Source organism: Diabrotica virgifera, chromosome 7 (assembly GCF_917563875.1).
Source record: "Diabrotica virgifera virgifera chromosome 7, PGI_DIABVI_V3a".
Classification (NCBI taxonomy): Eukaryota; Metazoa; Arthropoda; class Insecta; order Coleoptera; family Chrysomelidae; genus Diabrotica; species Diabrotica virgifera.
In genome coordinates, this window is record NC_065449.1 from 218515252 (window position 1) to 218539751 (window position 24500).

Below are 24500 nucleotides of genomic sequence, written 5' to 3' on the forward strand. Positions count from 1 at the left end.
TACGAGTGACCCTGTATGTTTGAAAATATTTTTAAATTATGGTCCTCTTTATGACCCAGCTTTTACCAAAGTAAATTTTAGTATCTCTTACGACAAACGAGTAATTGGCATTCTTCACACTAATGGCGCACCCTGTATAATTTTCTTAAAAATATTTCATTGTCTCATTTCCTTGTATATCTACAATAAACTGAAGATATGATATTATCACCTAATGGCTGCCGGGACTTTCCACAGTAAGCTGCAATTATTGTGTTTTCAGTGTTTGTGTGTACATCTATCTTTACAGTAAATAATTTGTTATCAATATCTATAGAGTTAGTATAATAGTGACCATGGCAAGTTTAAGGTAAGCACAATAATTTATTTTTTATTAAAATTAAAATAAAAAAAAACTGCGTTAGTCCATTCACTACGGTAAAATATTGCAAAACCTCCAAATTTTAAACATCCGCTTAGATTGGCATGAAATTTGGCATAGACATAGGTAACATGTCAAAGAAAAAAAGTGATAGTGTGCCGATGTGCGCTTTTGCTTTGGGGGCCAGTTTCAATAAATCCGGAATTGGATAAACTGACTAATTTATTTTAAGCAACTTTTGTTCTATACAGTTTTTTCACTAAGTCATTACTTTTTTTGAATTATTTGCGAGTGAATATGTTAATTTTTCAACAAAAAACTACGTTTTAGAGTTTTTTCGCAAATAACTCAAAAAACAAGCTATATTTTGTACTAGTTTCCTAATAAAAATATAGTTTATAAAAAAGTGAAAATTTCGTGTTGTATATACAGGGTGAGTTTTTAGTGCGGGATCGGTCGATAATTCCATTACGGTATAGAATATCGAAAAAAGTTGATTAGAAAAAATGTAGGCAATGATATTCTCCACGCTTGGAAAATATGTCCATTTCTACAGGGTGATCAATAACAGCGTGGTATATCAAACATATAATTTTTTAAATGGGACACCCTATATATTTTTTCATATTTATATTCCCCTCATAATTCTTGTTCATATAATATAGGGTTTTGCATTACTATACAGAGTATTTAACAAGTTATGACCATTTTTATTTCGAAATCTCTATGAGATTAACACCCTGTATATAAAGAAGTAATTCATAGACAATAATTTGTTTTATGTAGTAAGATAAACAATATACTGTAGTTTTTAAATTAAGTCCAATTGAAATCATTGACGAATGTTTGTATACAGGGTGAACTACAAAACCAAATTACGATTTTCTCTATTTTTTGAAATGGATCACCCTATATTTTATTTTTCAAAAATATTGTATTTATTATACTCTTTCATATTTATATAGCATTCCCTATATCTAAACTTATTACTTTCGGAGATATTTTTAGTTTTCTTCAACTTTCGAGAATACATTCAATGTTTCTAGTAGAAATAAGTTGGTATTGAATGATAATTAAACAAAATTATTTTTATTTAATAAATAACTAACACAAAATATAAACCATAGCAATATGCAATTAATGTATCAATAAATGTGATATTAAGGAATTATCATATTTCCCTAATATACAAGAATCATACAATTCCTACAAAAAAAATATAGGTATCTTGTGTATAATAAAATTACAAGATTATTTTTATTTAATAAACAACTCACACAAAACATAAATCAAAACAATATACAACTAATTTAATAATTTTAGATTATTATATCAACAGCAGTCTAAGCCAAGAAGTTTTTAGTAACACATTCCTAATTGCAGGTTGTGACCCGCAGTTATTAATATAATTTTCATATTAAATTTCATTAATATGCATCAAGAAATCCCTACTTTGTTAACACTCAAACTAGGTGATCTATAAATGTTTAAGGTGATATTGTTAGAGATTATGTGATTGGTCCACATTTTTTGACGGTTGAGGTTTTTATACGACGGTGCTCCAGTTCTTCCAAAATTGATTTTTTTCAAGTGGGGCTATATAAAAAACCTTGTATACCAGAAGCATCCAACAACGCTTGATGATATGAAAAATAGAATAAAAGAAGCTTTTAATAATATTGACTTACAAAAATGTTAGAAATGTGGCTCGGTCATTTGAATATCGGTTACAAAATGGCATAGACGTTGAAAGTGGTCATTTTCAACATTTACTTTAGACTTAAATCCTTAACATCACATTAATTGGTACATTCATTAAATTTTGTTATGGTTTATTATTTTTTTGTTAGTTATTTATTGAATGAAAATATTTGTTATATTATTACATAATACTTATTTGTTAAGTTATTTATATTTATAAGAATTGAATGTATTCCCGGCAAATGAAGAAAACTAAAAATATCTCAGAAACTAATAAGTTTAGGTATAGGAGATGCTATATAAAAATTAAAGAGTATCATAAATACAATATTTAAAAAAAAATAAAATATAGGGTGATCTATTAAAAAAAATTGAGAAAATCTTAATTTTGTTTTGTAGTTTAAAAGTGCTTATAAAAATGAATGTTCTACTAAAAAATTATTGGCTTAGAATGCTGTTGATATACCAATCTAAAAACTGTTACATCAGTTGTATATTGTTTTGATTTATGTTTCTTGTAAGTTATTTATTGAATAAAAATAATCTTGTTGTATTATTATATACAATACAAAGTTTTTTTTGTAGGAATTTTACGATTCTTGTATATTAGTTTAGGGAAATATGATAATTTCTTAATATCACATTTTTGGTATATTCACTGCATATTGCTATGGTTTATATTTTGTGTTAGTTATTTATCTAATAAAAATAATTTTGTTTAATATCACTCAATACTAACTTATTTCTACTAGAAAAATTGAATGTATTCCCGAAATTTGAAGATAACTAAAAATATCTCGGAAAGTAATCAGTTTAGATATAGGGAATGCTATATAAAAATAAAAGAGTATATTAAATACAATAATGTTGAAAAATAAAATATAGGGTGATCCATTAAAAAAAATAGAGAAAATCGTAATTTGGTTTTGTAGGTCACCCTGTATACAAATATTCGTCAATGATGTGAATTGGACTTAATTTAAAAACTACAGTATATTGTTTATCTTATTACATAAAATAAATTATTGTCTACGAATTACTTCTTTATATACAGGGTGTTAATCTCATAGTGATTTCGAAATAAAAATGGTCATAACTTGTTAAATACTCTGTATAGTAATGCAAAACCATATATTTTATGAACAAGAATTATGAGGGGAATATAAATATAAAAAAAATATATAGGGTGTCCCATTTAAAAAATTATATGTTTGATATACCACGCAGTTACTGATCACCCTGTAGAAATGGACATATTTTCCAAGCGTGGAGAATATCATTGCCTACATTTTTTTTAAGTAATTTTTCTCGATATTTTATACCATAATGGAGTTATCGACCGATCCCGCACTAAAAACTCACCCTGTATATACAGGGTGTAACAAAAATACAGGTCATAAATTTAATCGCATATTCTGGGACCAATAATAGTTCGATGGAACCTAACTTACCTTAGTACAAATGTGCATGGAAAAAAAGTTACAGCCCTTTGAAGTTACAAAATGAAAATCGATTTTTTCCAATATATCGAAAACTATTAGAAATTTTTTATTGAAAATGGACATGTGATATTCTTATGGCAGTAGTATTTTGGGAAAAAATGAAAATGAAATTTGGCCACCCCATAACAATTTTATGGGGGTTTGGTTCCTTTAAACCCCCCCAAACTTTTGTGTACGTTCCAATTTAATTATTATTGTAGCGCCATTAGTCAAACACGAGTTTTTAAAAACTTTTTTGTCTCTTAGTACTTTTTCCAAAAGTCAGTTTTTATCGAGATATTTGAATATTTGTCAAATCCACCACATATTTGTATATGGTAAAGTACGATTATTAGTCCTGTCGCCAGGGGGGGTACAACGGCCTCGTTAATTCAGATGGACTTACTCAAGTTTTTTTTATGTATTTTGACCCGTAGAACACGAATTTTTTGGGTAACAGTTGATCCGGATGTCGATAAGATTGTTATATACCAAGAACTTGAGGAATCAAATAACAGCGATTTTTGGCAAAACAAAACAATATTTTGTATTTTGTGGGCCATTTTAAGTAAAAAATATTTCTACAAGTTTTTTCGTAGGATGCACAGTTTTCGAGATAAACGCGGTTGAACTTTAAAAAAATCGAAAAATTGCAATTTTTGAACCCGAATAACTTTTGATTAAAAAGTTTTAAAAAGTTTTAAAAGTTTAAAGTTTAAAGTTTAAGTCAAATTATATCGGTTTTGATTATTTGCATTGGTAAAAATTTATTTTTTTATTGTTTAACAAAGCTATAAACACGTAGGGTTTCCCGTGCTTTTACATGCGTTTTAACGCATGTAACGTAGAAATAGTCTTGATTGCACTAGTACCTATTCTACCTACTCGTTCGATTTTAAATGAGAAATCATAGAAACATCACTCACGCACTAGTTGTTTGTAGCTTTGTTTAACAATAACACAATAAATTTTTAGCAATGCAAATAATCAAAACCGACATAATTTGACTTGAACTTTCAAAGGCGCTAAGCAGAATTGCTATTTTATTTTTTAATCAAAAGTTATTCGGGTTTAAAAATTGCAGTTTTTCGATTTTTTGAAAGTTCAACCGCGTTTATCTCGAAAACTGTGCATCCTACGAAAAAACTTGTAGAAATATTTTTTGCTTAAAATGACCCAAAAAATACAAAATATTGTTTTGTTTTGCCAAAAATCGCTGTTATTTGATTCCTCAAGTTCTTGGTCTATAACAATCTTATCGACATCCGGATCAACTGTTACCCAAAAAATTCGTGTTCTACGGGTCAAAATACATAAAAAAAACTTGGGTAAGTCCATCTGAATTAACGAGGCCGTTGTACCCCCCCTGGCGACAGGACTATATGGAGACTTGGTAATAATATGAAAATTTATGATTTACATTTTTAAGTATATTTTGAACCATATTAAAAAAGAAGCCACATCTCGATAAAAGATGCTTTATCAAAAAAATACAAAGAGGCAAAAAAGTTTTAAAAACACTGTGTTTAACTAATGGTACCGCAGTAATAGTTTAATTGGAACGTACACAAACATTTGGGGGGTTTAAAGGAACAAAACCCTCATAAAATTTTTATGTAAACATATTAAAAAAGAAGCCGCAACTCGATAAAAACTGCCTTATCGAAAAAAATACTAAGAGACAAAAAAGTTTTAAAAACATTGAATTTAACTAATGACACCACAATAATAATTTATTTGGAACGGACACAAAAGTTTGGGGAGGTTTAAGGGAACAAAACCCCCATAAAATTTTTATGGGGTGCACAAATTTCACTATAATTTTTCTTTAACATGTTCTTTCCATAAGAATGCCACATGTCCATTTTCAACAAAAAATCTCTAATGGTTTTCGATATATTCGAAAAAATCGATTTTCATTTTGTAACTTCAAAGGGCTGTAACTTCTTTTGTGTGCATATTTGTATTAAGGTAAGTTAGGTTCATTCGAACTGTTTGTGGTCCCATAATATGTGGTTTGATTTATGACCTGTATTTTTGTTACACCCTGTATATACATTTTGTAGACCCAGTAGAAGTAGAGTTGTAGTGACAAGTAGGTTCTTATTCGTCAAATTCCAAATCGAATAGTTCGATGAAGACGTGACAGAACCAAAAAATGAAGCACTTTTCGGGGAAAGCTCATTACAACTTTTTTTTTAAAGTGTTTAGCTTTATTTTGGTTTATTTTTAAGAAGTTTCTAACATCAAAGTAAGTAAGTTGCGCTCAAAATAATGTTGGTCCTTTTTTTTGGTAAAAAAAACGTGAAAATCACTCCCTAATTAGCATCTCAAATGAAATTAATCAATACCGCTTCACATGTTACTTTACTTACCTATGTATTATTTAAATGATCTGTAAGTTTCATGGGATTAAAGTGCTTATTTTTCAAAGGACTGTAGTTATGATAGTACTTATGCAGATTTTGAAGAGCCATAATATATTAATCAATTTTTGTCTTATTAAAACACAAAAAAATTCAGAATTTTTAAAAAACGTAAAACCTACATTTTTTACTGTATGAGATTTTTGGTATCACTAATAATTTTTAAGTTATTTTCGAAAAATAGGAATTTTTACAAACTGAAAAAAGTAAATACTTTTCGAGTTATTTGAGAGTGATTATTTTCATTTTTCAACAAAAAACTACGTTTTAAAGGTTTTTCGCAAATAACTCAAAAAATAAATAAAGCAGCTATATTTTGTAATAGTTTCCTAATAAAAATACATATAGTATATAAAAAGTGAGAATATCGTGTTGTATATATAAATTTTGTAGACCCAGTAGAAGTAGAGTTGTAGTGACAAGTAGGTTCTTATTCGTCAAATTCCAAATCGAATATTTCGATGAAGACGTGACAGAACCAAAAAATGAAGCACTTTTCGGGGAAAGCTCATTACAACTTTTTTTTTAAAGTGTTTAGCTTTATTTTGGTTTATTTTTAAGAAGTTTCTAACAGCAAAGTAAGTGAGTTGCGCTCAAAATAATGTTGGTCCTTTTTTTTTTGGTAAAAAAAAAACGTGAAAATCACTCCCTAATTAGCATCTCAAATGAAATTAATCAATACCGCTTCACACGTTACTTTACTTACCTATGTATTATTTATATGATCTGTAAGTTTCATGGGATTAAAGTGCTTATTTTTCAAAGGACTGTAGTTGAAATGGCTTGATCGGGTCACTACTCATGATAGTACTTATGCAGATTTTGAAGACCTATAATATATTAATCAATTTTTGTCTTATTAAAACATAAAAAAATTCAGAACTTTAAAAAACGCAAAACCTACATTTTTTACTATATGAGATTTTTGGTATCACTAATCATTTTTAATATCACTAATAAGTTATTTTCGAAAAATAGGAATTTTTACAAACTGAAAAAAAAAATTATTTTCAATCCAAATTTTTTCAAAAATGTGCAATTGAAACCGATCAAACTTACATATCATATAAATAATACATAACTAAAGTAAGTTGTGAAGCGGTAATGATTAATTTCATTTGGGATGCTAATGAGGGTGTGACGATTTCTTTTACCAAAAAAAGGGACCAAGTTATTTTGAGCGTAGGTAACTTACCACTTTTGATGCTAGAATCGTTTTAAAAAAATAAAAATTAAGCTTAAAGAACACTTTAATGTTGTGGTTAGTTTTCCCCGAAAAGTTCTTACATTTTTGGCTATTTCGTGTTGAAATAGGCAATTTGAAATTTGACGAACAGAACTTACTTTTTATTGGCTACAACTACGGGGTCTACAAAATTGATATATCCACAGTTTATTTCAATTTTTTATAGGCTATATTTTTACTAAGAACACGTTTTTCGATCAAATACTTACTTTTGAGTTATTTGTGAAAAAACGTCTAAAAACGTGTTATTTTGTTGAAAAATGAACATATTCACTCGCAAATAACTCGAAGAGTATTAACTTAAACTCTGTGAAAAAACTCTATAGAATAAAAGTTGGTTAGAATTAGTTTTTTATCCAATTCCCGACATATTTTGAACGCATATTTTTTGACCCCTGAGAAGGGGGTGAAACACCCCCAGGGCAAAAGCACGCATCGGCACAATATCACTTTTTTTCTTTGATATGTTAGCTATGTGTTTGCCAACTTGTCATTCCAAGCGGTTCTTTAAAATATACTGCAAAACCGTCAGTAAATGGACTACGTATGAAAACAGTATTACTATAGTGTAATACTTCTTATCGACGCGACGGTTAAACTTAAAAACCTCGTAAGTCAGTTTTATGTAACTTTAGAGAAAAAAAACATTTTGGCTTCTTTATGAAAGATTCAATTTATTCGTTTTTTGTGTGTAGGGTTCTTTTTAGGTAACGATTCGATTACCATTAAGTAAAATTCAGTAATATTGTTTTTTTTGTCAAAAAGCGACTTAAGAGGTATTGCAACTTAAAATCTTAAACTATCATTAAACTTACGAGGTTTTGTCTCATAAAAATGCTATTTACGAGGTTTTGTAACTAAAAATCTTACTTACGAGGTTTTTGTGTACCATTAAATTTAAATATTGACTTACAAGCTCTCGTAGTTTAAAAGATATATATTAGTATAAACCAACAAAGTATAAAAGTCATAACGGAACAAAAATTGACTTACGAGGTTTTGCAGTTTAACCGTCGTTATGTTTCTTTATTTTGATTATTTGGGCATAGGGTTATCTCTGTCTCTGTATCTGTAGAGTAGGGAGTGTGAGTCAGGTCCCACAGCACTTAGGCCACAATTGACCCATTGTACATCCTCCCAGGGGGTTGTCGTCCTTAGTTCATTATCCATCCTGCCATTTCCAGGAAGGTGGACAAATCACCTGGTGACATCTCCCCTATATCGGCAGGTGTAGGCCAAGGCTCGCCGAACGCATACTCTCGTATTGACGATAACTCCGGACATTCACATAGGACATGCTCGACAGTTTCGTCATCTCGTTCACACCTCCTGCATAGAGATGTGTCTACTAGCCCCAGTGTGCGGAGGTGTTTTCTTAGTTGACAATGGCCAGTTAAAAAACCAACGGTCAAGCGTAGGTTTTTCCTGGTCATTCTCAAGTACTTTTCTGATGCTGACTTCCCAAGGTTCCTTAGTGTTTCCTTGGCAAGTCTACATTCTGGCCCTTCTTCCCATCTTCTTAGGTTTGCGTGTGGGAGTGACATTTGACAGTTTCCGCGATTGTTGTAGTCGACAAGCCAAAAAGATCACAAGGTCCTAAGAGTCTTAGGCCTGCTGCCCTTCTAGCCAGCTGGTCAGCAATGCGGTTGCCTTTATTTCTGTTGTGTCCTTTAACCCACCTCAGGATGATGTTGTTACCATCCGAAGCTTGGGCTAGTGATTCATGACACTCCATTACTAGCCCTGATATGACGCGTGGTCTGTTCAGGGTTAGTAGCGCTTGTCTGCTGTCTGTGCAGATTATTACAGTTTTGCCGGCTATACCTTTCCCGATTATCTCTTTTGCGGCTATGGAGATACCAGCCAGTTCAGTCTGAACTACGCTGGCATTTTTGCCCATGCCCCATTTTATACTAAGGTTCAATGATCTGGAGTATATTCCACATCCTGAGCCTTCTTTCGTTTTGGAGCCATCGGTGTAGATGCAATATGCATTTGCCACGTTTGACTCCCTATGTTGTCTTGTTTCGATTTTGTAGGGTTTGTCGAAGACAAACGTAGGTTTAATTGAGTCGCATCCATGGCCCACATGCAGCTGGGGCAGTGCCTCCAGCTCACCCCGCCAGAAACGACATCTCAATTGTCCCATTCCTACATCAAGGTTTGCACCCGCTGAGCGTAACCTCATCATCGTCATCAGCGCCACATCTCTGACATATATGTCTAAAGGGGTAATGCCAATGAGCAACTCCATTGCAGCAGTTGGTGTTGTTTTCATGGCACCTGTTATATTTAGGCAAGCCATCCGTTGAATATGGTTTAGTTTGTTGATCGCTGTTGCCTGTAGCACTTTTGGTACCCAAGCAATGGCTCCGTAAGTTAGTATTGGCCTAATGACAGTAGTGTAGATCCAGGCGACCACCCTGGGCGAAAGGCCCCAAGTGCGTCCGACCGTTCGCCGACACTGTTCATAGGCAATATATGCTCTTTTAGCTCTACTATCTAAGTGAGAATTCCATGTTAACTTCCTGTCAAGGGTAATACCAAGGTATTTCACCCCTTCAGAGAAATTCAGACTGCAGTTTAGAATCCTAGGGGGTATTAAGCCCGTGATCCTTCTTTTTCTGGTGAAGAGGACCATCTCTGTCTTTTTTGGATTTATAGACAGTGAGTGTTGGGCATAGGGTTATATACTTAAATATTAGTGCACTTCATGAAATTTTTTATAATCTTAGGTTCTTTGGTTCTTGCTAGCTTTGGTATTGGAAACAATAATCATAAATAGCTGAAAAAAGACTTTTTACAATAAACACCAATGTCTGGTCTTCTCGGATGATCTTAGTGCTCTAACGAAAACAAAAAATGAATTAAGAAATGTTATAAAAAGGTTAAAAACGGTCGCAAAATATTTGCACCTAGAAATAAACCAGGAAAATTCAAAGTACCTGATACTTGAAAATACAGAGCAAAAGGAAGAGGGGCCATTTACTTTCATAGTTAAAGAAACAAGGGAATATAATTCGAGAGAGTGGTCCATTTTACTTATCTGGTTGTTATTATAAAAGATAATAATCAAGAAGAACTGAAATTGAGTGACAAAGGGAAATAAAAAATGGGAAGTCTAAGACTACTGAAATCCAGATATGTACCGAGAAAAACAAAGTTAAGGATATACAAAACGATAACAATAAGGCTCACAGAGACATATTGCAGCGAATTATGGACAATTAACAAAGCAACTAAGTAGAAATTAGAAAAATACGAAAGGAAAATGCCCAGAGCTATATATGGAGGCAAAAGCACGATGGAAGGTTGGATGTGATGAGCAAGGAGTGAGCTAGAGGAACAAAGTATATAACGATCCAAGACAAGTATCAGTCGTTTCATAAAGGTACAGATAGTGAGTAGGATGGGGCACGTGATAAGAATGGAAAGAAAAAGAATGCCGAAAGCAGAAATGCAGGAAGGATGCAAGTTAGAGACAAAAAAGTTATGCGATAAAATAACCGTTGACCTAACCAAAACGGGCGCCTATGACCGGTATAGTCGGTTCGCTAAACTCAAGACACAACTGGCTAGTGATTTTAGTAAGTCAGTTTTTTGTTTTTGGCCAATTTTGCCAAAATTGGCAAAATTACTTACTAAAATAACTAGAAAGTTGTGTCTGAGTTTATCGAACCGACTATACTAGAAATTCGTAATTAATGAAATAGATTTATCTCTGGAAGATAAATAAGTGTACCTACGAGTTTTCGTTTTTCTAAATAGAAGCGTTCTGGTGGTATTAAAAAAAACTAATTGCAAGACGCCATTTTTAAAGAGCTATATCTCCCTTATGAAGCATTTTCGAACTAGGTGAATTGAGTTAAATTATCTTAAGATTATCTGAAGAATGCCTGGTCTTCGTTTATCGGGAGAGTCTGGACACCCTGTATAAGATGCTCTTACATAATGTTCGTTTAATACTCCATTTAAAGTTTTTTACACTTAAGTTATATAGGTATTTCGTATTTTCTTACTTGCATTAAACTGATGTTAAACGGTGTCAAACGCTTTCTCTCAATAGACAAAATACAGTTCTTATGTATTAAAATACAAGACTAAAAAACCGCTAAACGCCGTAAAGTTAAGTGGCGCATACAATATTCCAGCCACAAAAGATCTGATATGAATATTACGTGGCGCGAAAATGTATTGTCATTTTGATGCAAAACAAAATTCTAGTTTTATTTTAAAAGATTTTTCCATAATATTTGCTCAATTTGAAGTAAAACGCGTCACAAAAGAATAACTTTGATACAATTTGAATTTTGAAACGCTTTTGTGGCGCGTTTACTTCAAATTTAGCAAATATTATGGAAAAATCTTTTAAGATAAAACTAGAATTTTGTTTTGTAGCTGGAATATTGTATGCGCCACTCATTTTTGCGGCGTTTAGCGGTTTTTTATTCTTGTATCAGGAGTTTTTCAAATTTATTTATAAATTAAATGTATAAAGTTGAATGCAATGTTTCTCGATTACACATTAAGCTTTATAAATGGTCGCCTTTGTCGCATTACCTCCCAAATGGTCTAGTGTCCATCAAATGTACACTATTTTTTTTCTATTCGAAACAGATTGAAGAAAAATATTTGGATGGCCGGTAAATAAACTCGGATTGCCCATTGCCAGATCAAATTTAGCGTCGTAATCACTACAAGTACATAAACCATTTCGGAAATAATCGTTAAGGCCATCGGTACATAATTCGCAAATATTTTACGGCTATCCCTAATTTTTCTATCTTTACACGGAAAATTACGTGTAGTAAAATTCACACTGGTATGGATATGTAAACATTAGGTACTAGAATGTCATTCTACTTAACAATGTTGTCATTAACTTAAAGAGATGGCTTTTGAATGTTCTTGGATAACTGTTGTATGTGTATAATTGCAAATTATTAATTCAGTTAATAAATGTGATAATTTTTTCACTAACTTTGTATTCAGTGATTGTAATAATTTACATGCACAAAAAAACTATTACTCAATAGAGAAAAGGCGAAAAGTGTTAAAGTGATTTTTTAATAATAGATTGTTACTATGGAACGCTTACAATTTTGAACATCTTTAACAACAAAATACTTGGATCTGGATCACAGAAAATATTATCCTCATGTATTCTCTGCTTGGATCTTCCACAAATAATACACAATAAATAACTTTTTATTAAGGTCACGTCTTAAATCAATCATTTATCAAATACACTATACAGGGTGATTGATTAGTGTGAGGAAGCTCAGTAGATTTGTTATAGTAAAAATTACAAAAAAAAGTTATTGACAAAAATTGTAGGCAGCTTTAAACTCCACATCACAACAATGTAAAGTTTTATTATGTTATACTGGGTATTTAAAAAGTTTTAACCAATATTACCTAAAAATCGTATCAAGTTTAACTCCCCGTATAATTAAAAAGGAGTATAGGAACATTGATCTATTGCAACCATAGTTTTTTAATAATTGTTAAAAATTATAAAACATATTCGTTTTCATAATATTCGTTAAATCAAATACAGGGTAAGTCAAAATGCAAGTACATTATTTTCTTGGTAATTTTAAATAGAACACCCTGTGTTTTATATCATTATCGAAAAGTACTAATACCGTACTTCAAATTTTATGAAGTACTCCCTATACCTACAGTTATCAGTTTTCTAGATATTTTTATTTTTCCATCAAAGTATTAATATGGTAGATATTTTAACGTTTACCAATAAATTATTGTGAGTTGGCCATGATTGATTTGTCAGAAACTGACAGTTTGACATTATTGTTTATTAATGCAGTATTGGGGTACACCCCAAATTAGCAACAATTATTATTTAGTAATTCAGTAATTAATTCAATTTAAATTAGTAATAATGAATTTTACTACTGATGAAGTGATCTTAATTTTGGGGGAATGCAATAAGAGTTCATTACTGTCAGCTATGAATTATCATATCCTATCAGCTCATAGAATTTATCAAGAACGGTTTCCAGATAGGCGGCAGCCTAGACAAGATACATTTGAAAAATTAAAAGATCGATTTAACCGCACTGGTTTAGTGAATTGCGAAAAACATTAACGAACAAAAACTAGTGTGACAGAGGAAAACGAAATGAGTGTGTTTGATGGCAGTTACAGAAAACCCACACACAAGTATAAGGAGTATGTCTGATGAACAAGAACTTACTTACTACTCTGTTCAAAACATTCTAGGTATCTAAAAACAAGATGCACCCTTATCATATTCAAAAGCACCAAGAATTAAATAATGATGCTTTTCAGAAACGAATAGTATTTTGTGAATGGGCCTTAGAAAAAATTAATGAGCAGAGAGATTTTTTTGATTATATCCTATTTGGTGCTGAAGCTACATTCCATCGAAACGGTTCTGTTAATAGCCATAACTTTCACTACTATTCAACAAGTAATCCATACCACATAGTAACACATACATAGTCAAACAAGATGGTCTCTAAATGTGTGGGGAGGTATCGTCGGTAACCATGTAGTAGGACCATATTTTTTTAAGATAACTGAAATGGTGAGATTTATTTAGATTTTATCGCAAATCAGTTACCGATATTATTAGAAGAGATTCCACTTAATATACGTAAACAAATGTGGTTTCGACATGACGGTGCTCCTGCGCAACACAACGAATTATTACGTGGTGACCTTAATGATCAGTTTGGTGAAAGATGGATCGTAAGGGATCGACCGGTAAGGTGGCCCCCAAGGTCACCAGATTTCAATAAAATGGACTCATTTTTTTGGGGTTACGTTAAGAACGAAGTATATAAAATACCTCCCACAACAAGGGATGATATGAAAAATAGAATCCAAATTGCATTTCAAAATATTTCTTTACAAATGCTTAGTAATGTAAGCAACTCTTTCAATGACCGCTTTTAAGTATGCATAGATGTTTTGGGAGGTCATTTTGAACACCTTACTTAAGTAAGATAAGTTAAAATTGCTGTTGTTTTTTATTTTTCTATGTGTTGTTATTTTTTTTATTTTCCGTCGGTTATTTTTTATAAATTTTATTCGAAATAAAATGTTTTCTTTTCTGTGTCGTTATTTCGTTACTGAATTAATAAACAATAATGTCAAACTGTCAGTTTCTGACAAATCAATCATGGCCAACTCACGATAATTATTGGTAAACGTTAAAATATCTACCAAATTAATAATTTGATGGAAAAATAAAAATATCTAGAAAACTGATAACTTTAGGTATAGGAGTACTTCATAAAATTTGAAGTACGATATTAGTACTTTTCGATAGTGATATAAAATACATGGTGTTATATTTAAAATTACCAAGAAAATAATATACAGTGGAACCTCGATAACTCGGGTTAATCGGGTACAATACTGTGTTCATACAGTCACAATCGGAACGATGTTTTGTTATTATGTATTAAGAACAGTGAAAACTAAGACCATTTATTAAAAAAGAATTTTTTAAATAGTCTTTCTTAAACAATGCTAACACAGTTTGAAATAAAAAATAAAGGAATACTACAGACAGGTGCCTGTTGTTTCTGCCGGCTTGTGCCATGAGTCATTTTTCCTATCGTATAGTTCAAATTACACAAATACACATTATCTCTCAAATATTATATTACATACATACATTTTTATTGTTGAAATGTTTATCTGATAATTAACTATTTTGATGGGAAATAAGCCACAATTAAATTGAAAAAATAATTTTATTAATATTTCGACGCCCAGAACGGGTGTCATTGTCAAAATACAAAATATGTACTGAAAATCAAAATGTTTATCTGATGAAAATCGGTCCGGGTTAGCCGGACTTCCGGGTTATCGGGGGCCGACTTATCGGGGTTCCACTGTACTTGCATTTTGATTTACCCTGTATATATTTTATTTATTTATTTTATTTAATCAGTTAAGCCCATTCGTAACTTTCGGTGTTGGGCTGTTTACAACTAGTTCAATATCTACATTTCAATACATTTTAATAATTAAACTGCTCGTCAAAAGTTAGGGATATAGAAAATTATGCTGATTTTCATAGTTGATTTTTTCGCAAACAGACGGATTCCGCTAATTTTTTTTATTTTAGACTTTTCTTTAGTATTTACACAGTTGTGCAAAGGTTTACTCAAACTTATTTTTTGTATTTATACCGGGGGGAAGAGAAAAATATGTTTGTCTTGTGTTAAGTTTGAGACACCCTGTAGGAAGAACGAGGTACAAATGTGAGTATACATCAGAATAAAATTGTAGTCTTATGTTTTGTGAATATGCTGTTGTTTGAATGTCCCTGATATCTTTAGAAACAAAAAAAATAGACGGTTTTGTAATTTAACATGTGTTTTAACCGAAACAAAAGTTTGAGATACCTTGTAGGGAGAAAAAGGCAGAAAGGTGAGTATACCCCGATATTATGTTGTAGTCTCATATTTTTTAAATATTTTATTTTTTTAATTTCTCTGATATGTTTAATAACAAAGAAACTAGACGGTATTACTTTTCAATATGTTTTCCTATGTTTCATATGTGTGATGTGATGCATGTCGTCAGTTAAAACACATATTAAAGAGTAATATCGTCTAGTTTATTTGTTATTAAAGATATCAGAGAAATTAAAAAAATAAAATATTCACAAAATATGAGACTACCACAAAATATTGAGGTATACTCACTTTTGTGCCTTTTTCTCCGTACAAGGTGTCTCAAACTTTTGTTTCGGTTAAAACACATGTTAAATTACAAAACCGTCTATTTTTTTTTATTTCTAAAGATATCAGGGACATTCAAAAAACAATATGTCCACAAAACATAAGACTACAATACGATTTCGATATATACTTCCATTTGTACCTCGTCCTCCCTACAGGGCGCCTCAAACTTAACATATGAAAAACATTTCTTTTCTTACACCCGGTATAAGTACAAAAAAACAGTTTGACTAAACCCTTGCATAACTGTGTAAATACTAAATAAAAATCTAAAATAATAAAAAAAAATTAGCGGAATCCGTTAATCTGTTTACTAAAAAATCTACTATAAAAATTCAGCAGAATTTTCTATATCCTTAACTTTTGACGAGCAGTTTATACAAAACTTTTATTTTAACAATACAATTTTAATAAATATAAATTACTTATTTGACCCATTTTTCCGTCCATATGTTTTAATCTTGTGGTGCTTCTTTGATACTTCTTTTCCATGCTGTTCTATTTTCAGCCAATTGTTTTGCCATACTCCATTGCAGTCCTCTCTTCTCTGCTTCTTGTCTAACTTGTTCTTCCCATCTCATTCTTGGGCGACCTACTTTATTTTTCCCTTGTATTCTGACTTCATATACTTTTTTCGTTATTCTTTTGTCGTTTAGTCTGTGGATGTGGCCCAACCATCCTAACTGTCGTTCCCCAATAATTGTCTCTATGGGTTTTATCTTTAGAGCTTGAGTTATTGTGTCGTTTCTTATTTTGTCTCTTCGTGTGACCCCTTCTATTTTTCTCAAGAATCTCATCTCTGTAGCTTTGATTTTTCTTTTGTTGTTCTTTGTTAGCGTCCACGACTCACTCCCATAGACGATTGATGGTCGAACCACTTTTTGCTACACTTGTGTTTTGACTTCTTTGGGTACCTCTTTCTTTCCAAAGAACGTATTTCTTAATGTATTATAAATTGTCCCTGATTTTCTTATTTTATTGTTTATTTCTTTGTCTATTTTACCATCTTCTTCAATAATTGTACCTAAGTAGTTGTAGCTGTTTACTTGTTCCAAAACTTGTCCTTCTACCTTAATTTTTATCACTTTTTTTGTAGTTGCCATAACCATTGTTTTACTTTTATCTGTGTTTATTTCCATGTTCATTTTTCTTAGTTCTTTTATATAAGTGTTTATTATTTGTTGCAGTTTCTCTTCCGTGTCAGCTAACAATACCATATCATCTGCAAATAGTAATTCTTGTATTTGTACATTGTTCACTTTCCATTTTCCCAATATAATGTCTTTAGATTTCTCCTTGCATTGCTTTATTGAGTCATCTAGTACCATTGAGAAAAGTAATGGACTTAGTACACAGCCTTGTTTTAGTCCTATCTTTGCCTGGAATTCATCAGATTCTTGATTGTGAGTTCTTATTTTTATTTTATTATTTTTATATAAGGCTTTAATTATTTCTATCATATCCTTTTCTATTCCATTTTTCTTTAAACATTTCGATATACCTTCCCTTCATATTCTATCAAAAGCTTTTTTCAGATCAATAAAGCAAATGTGTATCTCTTTGCCTTTCTTCAATAGTTTTTCTCCTATTTGTCTCAATATGAATATCAGATCTTGGGTACTCCTTCCTTTTCTGAAGCCATGCTGGGATTCTTCTAGTTTTATTTCTAGTTTTTCCCTTAGCCTTTTTTCAATTATTCTATTGAATATTTTGGCAGGAACGCTTGTCAATGTAATACCCCTATAATTTTCGCAATTTCTTGCGTCTCCTTTCTTAAACAGTGGTACTATTATATGTTTTCCAATCAGATGGTATTTACTTTGCTGTGATTAGTTCATTTAGTAGTTCTCGGAATTTTTCTTTTGAATTTTCACTCATGTACTTTAACATTTCAGCTGTGATTTCATCATGGCCTGGAGATTTTCCCAATTTTAATTTGTCAATGGCTTCTGCAATTTCCTCTTTTGTTATTTGCTGCATTTCCTCTGTATTTTCGATCATGTCTTCCTCTCTTTCATGTTGATATTGTTTCCATTCTGTTAGTTCTTCAAAGTACTGCTTCCATCTTTTCATTATTTCTCTTTCTGTAGTTAATATATTTCCTTCTTTATCTCTTATGTTTCTTAATCTATGTGTTTTCTTTTGTCTTAGCTGTTTCAATGTACCATAGAACAATTTTTGGTTATTAAAATAGTTTTCATTCATTTTGTGTCCAAAATCTTCCCAAGACTTCTTTTTTGCCGTTTTAATTTCTTGTTTAATGTCGTTTCTGGCCATTTTATATTTTTCGAAATCGTCCTCCGATTTGGTTTTTAGATACATTTTCCATACTTTTTTCTTTTCTTTCACTTTACGTTGTATTTCCGCTGTCCACCATTTACTTTTCTTCGAATATATGTTTGTGATTTTAGTTGTTCCGCATACTTCTTTTGCTGTTTTCAATATGATTTCCTTAAATTGCTTCCATTTATTTTCTATTCCTGTGTTAATTGCCTTTATAGTCTCGAACTGTTTGGTTAACTTCATCTGGTATTCCTCTTTACTATCTATTTCTCTTAATTTGTAGCTTTTTATTTTTTCTTTAGTTATCTTCTTTCTTTTTTCTGTTGTGTTATGTGTGTACACCCTTAGTTCCATTATAAGCAAGTAATGGTCACTGCTTATTTCAGCCTCTCTTTTTACCTTTACGTCTTTTATCATCTTTAGGTCTTTTCTTTTTATTAGGAAATAGTCTATTATGGATTTTTCTTTTCTCGATGAGATTTCTCTAGTATATTTGTGTATGTCTTTGTGCATAAATTTTGAATTCGTTATAACCATATCATTTGCTATACATAGATCTATGATTCTGTTTCCGTTATCATTTTTCATTTCTTCTCCATGTTGCCCTAAGTATCGTTCAATCCCTTTATTGTCTCTTCCCACCCTACCATTTAGGTCTCCCATTAATATAATGTTTTCTCCTTCGTTGTCCATCTCTGCTTGTAATATTTCAAAGAATTCATCTTTTTCCTCTTTTTGGCATTATCATTTGGCCCATATGCTACGATTATGCTGGTTATATTTGTATTATCTAGTTTTACTTCCACTACCAATAATCATTCGTTTATATATCTTTCACCTATTATGTTATTTGTCTTTTCTGTTTTTACTATTAGGCCTACACCTCCCGCGCCCCATTCTTTTAAGTCAACTCTTGACCAATATAAGCGGTAATCATCATTTAGATCTACTATTCCTCTACCTTTTTTTTTATTTCAGTTACTCCCAAGTAGTCTATATTTTGTAGTTTCATCTCTTCAATTATTTCCTCTTCTTTACCGTTAATACCTCGCACGTTCCATGTAGCCATTTTTATGATTTCCTTTTCATTTTCCTTATGTTCCGTATTTTTATATATCTCACCATTTTTGTTCCTCGCTATATTTGTAGCTTCATATATATTTTTATTCGTATCCATTTTATTTGCCAGGTTCGTTGTGTTTGTTTTCATGTCGCTTTCAATTTCTGCTATTCGTTTTTTGGATTTATTACTTCTAGTTTTTTCATAGTCTTATTCCATTTCCATATCTCGCCATTTATAGTTATTTTATTGTATCCAATTTTCACCTTATTTCCTTTTAATTCTTCTTCTTTTGCCATTTTTCTTATTTGCTTGTTCTTCTCACGCTCCTTTGTTGTCATGTCATGATTTATGTATACCTTTTCCTGCTGCCCTGTATTTAATTTAACGAATATTATGAAAACTAATATGTTTTATAATTTTTAACAATTATTAAAAAACTATGGTTGCAATAGATCAATGTTTCTATACACCTTGATAATTATACAGGGAGTTAAACTTGATACGATTCTCAGGTAATATTGGTTATAACTTTTTAAATACCCGGTATAACATAATAAAACTTTACATTGTTGTGATGTGGAAGTGAAGCAAATTTCAAATTTAAAATAAAATACAGGGTGTTCCATTTAAAAAAACATATATTTGGTCTGCCACCATGTTGTGGAACACCCTGTAAGATTGTAACTAATTTTAACATGTGGAGTTTAAAGCTGCCTACAACTTTTGTCAATAACTTTTTTTTGTAATTTTTACTATAACAAATCTACTGAGCTTCATCACACTAATCAATCACCCTGTATATTAATATTATTTTATCAACAACTCAAAATATTCCCGATGCCATGTCAAATATTTAAAATTATCTCTGCATGATTGTCACTGTCTGACTGACATTATATTCCACTGAGTGCGTTGTAAGACAAAGATAGATTTGGAAAATATTACCACAGACATTGTGTTCATTTTTTCGAATCCTGAAAAAACCAATAAATATTTTTGAAAAATTTGAACTCAGAATGAAAGACTAAATTATTACCGAGGGCTGAAAGTCCCTCAAAATAAACAAAAAGTTTATTTTGAATGAGATATTTGAAATTAAAAATCACACTAAATTTTCTCTTAGTTTTTCACCCCTGTAACTTATTAAAATAAACATTATAGAAGTTCTCAGGGACTTTCGGCCCTCGCTAATAACGTAATCTTTCATTCTGCGTTTAAATTTTTCAAAAATACTTATTAGTTTTCTCAGGATTCGAAAAAAATGAATCCCCATTTGAATAGCATTGCAGCCGAAAATACGTACCCATCCTCTTACTTGGATTATACATTTGTAGCTTAATAACTTCTAAACGGCTTAACCGATTTTGATCAATAAACATGAGTTTGAAACGTATTGATAAGTAGTATATGATGCATATAAGGTCAAGTATGATAACTGAAGCTATTACAGGAATTATTGAGCTTGAAAACCGTTTTTTCCCATAGACAATAGATTTGATCACATTTATGAAGCCTATAACTTAAAAATTCGAATTTTTCCGGATATTAGGTACGGGCCGTGAGCTTCGCCTAGAGTCTTTCTACAAACGCTCAGTTATTGGCGCAACTCGTTGGTTGAAATTTTGAGTAATTGTCGAAAAATCAAAATTTTCAAAGTTTAGTTTTTCAGTTTTTTGGCTATACTCAGCTTACAAACCATTTGAAAGCTTACTCAACACTATTAATTTGGTGTATTTGCGGTTTTCCTGTCTCTTCTTGAACCGAAGATATATACCCCCAAATAATATGCCGTTTTGTACCTATTAAGTCCTATAGCTGGGTCATGGGTGGTCAAAAGTCACGGACTACACCGATTCTGAATCAACCCTGACCCGCTCTTCAAACACAGAAAAAAAAAAGTTCAGATCGGCTTAACTTTTCCACACACATACATACATATAATTTTTTTTATACATTTATACATACATATTTATCCACAAACATTTTCCCTTTTTTAATTAGAAATTGAGTCATATTTCTGAGCTCGGTAACTTTTGAATGGTATAACCGATTTTCAAAATTAGACATGCGTTGGAAAGGTAATGATCAGTACTATCAGAAGCAGTAAAGGTGGGACTTAAATTTTCGAAATTTTTGGGAGTTCTAGAGACGAGAACGAAAAACAGACCCTAAATATGAACAGCCGTAAAATCCACACCCTTGGACCAAAGTGGATGGTTGACACATGAAGCGGTGAGTCTTTCCCTGAACTTTAAGGTGGGAGTTGGCCCAATTTTCAATTCAGTCAGATTTATAAAATCGAAAATTTCGTGTATATATAGTATCGCGTGTAGGGGGGTGTGGGTATGCGACACTGGCGAGAACTGCCGTTCTCTGGTAATTTAGTGTTGATTCACATTTTTATATTTATTTTATATTCATATAATCATATATTTTTTAGTTTTTGTCCAAAACTGTGATTGACGAAAATTTATTTTATTTCCAGGAAGTGGCTTTTCCTGTACTTTATGACCTACTTTTTTGTTATTGAAATTATGTGTACAGAGGACTGTACGGAACACTACAACAAAACAATTACCGTGTTAGAACCGGCTCATTACGATCGCACTGATAGATGGAATATAGAGTATATTCCTGAGAAAAATGAGGAAATTGTCACCGGAGTGGACATAACCTGCAAAAATGTCAAATTACCTTTACATTATATCGTGAAAGATTCATGTAATGACTGCAAACAAACACTTACAATTTTGTCGTCAAATCTATCCGAAATACCCCCATCATCTTTTGTAAATACCAAAACTATATCCAAACTTATATTAAACAATTTAAATATTTTTAAGCTTTCTCCTGGTGCTTTTGTTCAACGGTCATTAGTTGAAATTTATTTGTCAAATAATAGTTTATCTGAGATTGGCTTAGGTGTTTTTAATTCGTTGGATAATCTAGAAATTCTCGATTTATCTCTAAATCAAATAACAAAATTAGAAACCCAGTGTTTTAGTGGAATGACAAATTTAAAATCGCTAAATTTGTCACACAATAATTTATTGACATTTTCCAATAACATTTTTGATCCCAATATTCACCGGATGGATGCATTACATTTAGATTTTAACCGAATAAAACACTTATTAATAGATATAAAAATTAAGATAAATAGTCTATTTTTAAATAATAATCAGTTGAATGAATTAAACTTTTGTCCACATCTATTTACCACCGTTTGTTTAAAAAACAACCATTTAAAAAAACTTTCCTCAACTTTTTGTACCTCAAAAGGTAATGAGTTATCTTCTTTTGATGTCAGTTATAATAATATTAGTAGCATAGATGATTTTTACTTCAGAGAAGCCTTTGAGATGAAATCATTAAACTTAAACAATAATAATCTAAGTTCACTGTCACCGGGAGTGTTCTATAATATGTCAAATTTACAATACCTAAATATTTCATACAATAATCTAAATGACTTTAAGTTCGGTACATTCGATACCTTAAAATCTTTAGGTATTCTAGATCTTTCAAATAACAATTTTGATTCCATAAGTACTTCTCTACATTCTTTGAAGAACATACACCAATTCTACATACAAAATAATCATGTTCAAAATATAAATCCCGATCAACTTAAAACATATTTTCCACAATTAAAGAAAATATTTTTTGATAATAATTATCTATCTTGTGACAATATTGTTAATATTGTTAGACAGCTAAATTCTTCTGTTGTAATGTTACACAATAATTTACGAAATAGTACCAACGTCCATGGAATTTCTTGTTTAGATAAACCAGAGGTGCCTCTCGTACCAAAACACTTTAATAAAACGGACAATGAGACTCTGAAAGATTATTTCGACGAAATAAAAAACAGTAGTTTATACCAGATTCTTCAACAAATCTATTCTTCAGAAAAAGCAAAAAATGTCGGGCATTCAAAAAACTTAAGTTCAGATAAATTATTAACTGACAAATATTTAGAAGATAATATAAAAAATAACCGAAACTTCACTAATTATTTTAGGGAATTTATAGAAAATCAGAAAAAAATCGTTAACGTAGATAATCAAGTGAATGCAAAATTGTATAAATATATAGATGAATTAAGTCATTCTCAGGAGACAAAGACAAATATTTTGGATCCGGAAAAACTAGTGTACACTGAAACTAATGGATCTAACAAAATTGTAATAGTTCTTTCTATTAATACCGCATTGTTATGTTTGATAGCTCTACTGATTGGCTATGTTTTATATAAAAATAATAATTATAGAGCAGTAAACATAGCAGAACACCTAGAGCTCTCAGATAATTGATCTGAATGTGCTTTTGACGATGTAGAGATATTGAGGACATATTTTTTGTGTTATATTGATTATATTGTTATGTTTATTTTGTTTATATTGTTCTTTGTAGTAGTATTAACACTTGCATAGTTTTAAATAATTTTATGTGTTGCTATGTCTATTGAAATAGTTGAAAAACTGATAAGTTTGTACACACTTGAATGAATAAAGGAAATGAAAATGTAGTATGTCAAAGTGTGTAAATAATTTATTTCTTTAGCTGAGCGCTTTCGGCATAAACGTCATCATCGGAGCTAATGCTAAAATAAAAAAAGAGATGTAAGAAAAAGAAGTACAAAACTCTTTTTTTTTTTTTCTATTGATGTTGATGCACATCTGTGATAAAAAGGGCACTAAAACCAATTAATACTTTATACATAAAAACATTCATTATATTGGAAGATCGAAGATCAAGTGAATAGAGTAAGCAGAGCCACAGGATGCCCGAATGAAACAAGGGGGAAATAAAAAGCCCAATAAAAAAATTAAAGGCAGACTGTACAAAGCATTCATTAGACCAATAATGACACGCCGCAGAAAAATTAGCAGAGAATAAAACCCTTAAAATCGATGGCAGTACAATAGAGCACAGAGCTGGAAGTGCATATAAGTACAGTATGGTGCAATAAATTCGTTATTTCGTAAACCGGCGACTTTATGGAAAAATTCCGAAACAGGTCGATTTTTATTTTTAACCTATGATATTTTGGCATATATATCACACGAGTAACGTTATCCATCTGGGTGTGATGACGTAATCAATGATTTTTTAAAATGAGAATAGGGGTCGTGTTCTAGCTCATTTGATAGGTTATTGAATTCTCTTTTTATTAATATAAACAA

At 31.1% G+C, this 24500-nt stretch overlaps 1 protein-coding gene across 1 annotated transcript; it reads left to right on the forward strand.

Moving 5' to 3' along the window:
• Window positions 1-66: 66 nt before the first annotated feature.
• LOC114329847 (leucine-rich repeat-containing protein 70-like) lies at window positions 67-23852 on the forward strand. The gene is made up of 2 exons (XM_028279101.2): window positions 67-349; window positions 21794-23852. The coding sequence occupies exons 1-2, from the start codon at window positions 336-338 to the stop codon at window positions 23625-23627; spliced, it is 1848 nt and encodes a 615-aa protein (XP_028134902.2). The 5' UTR covers window positions 67-335; the 3' UTR covers window positions 23628-23852.
• The last annotated feature ends 648 nt before the right edge of the window (window positions 23853-24500 follow it).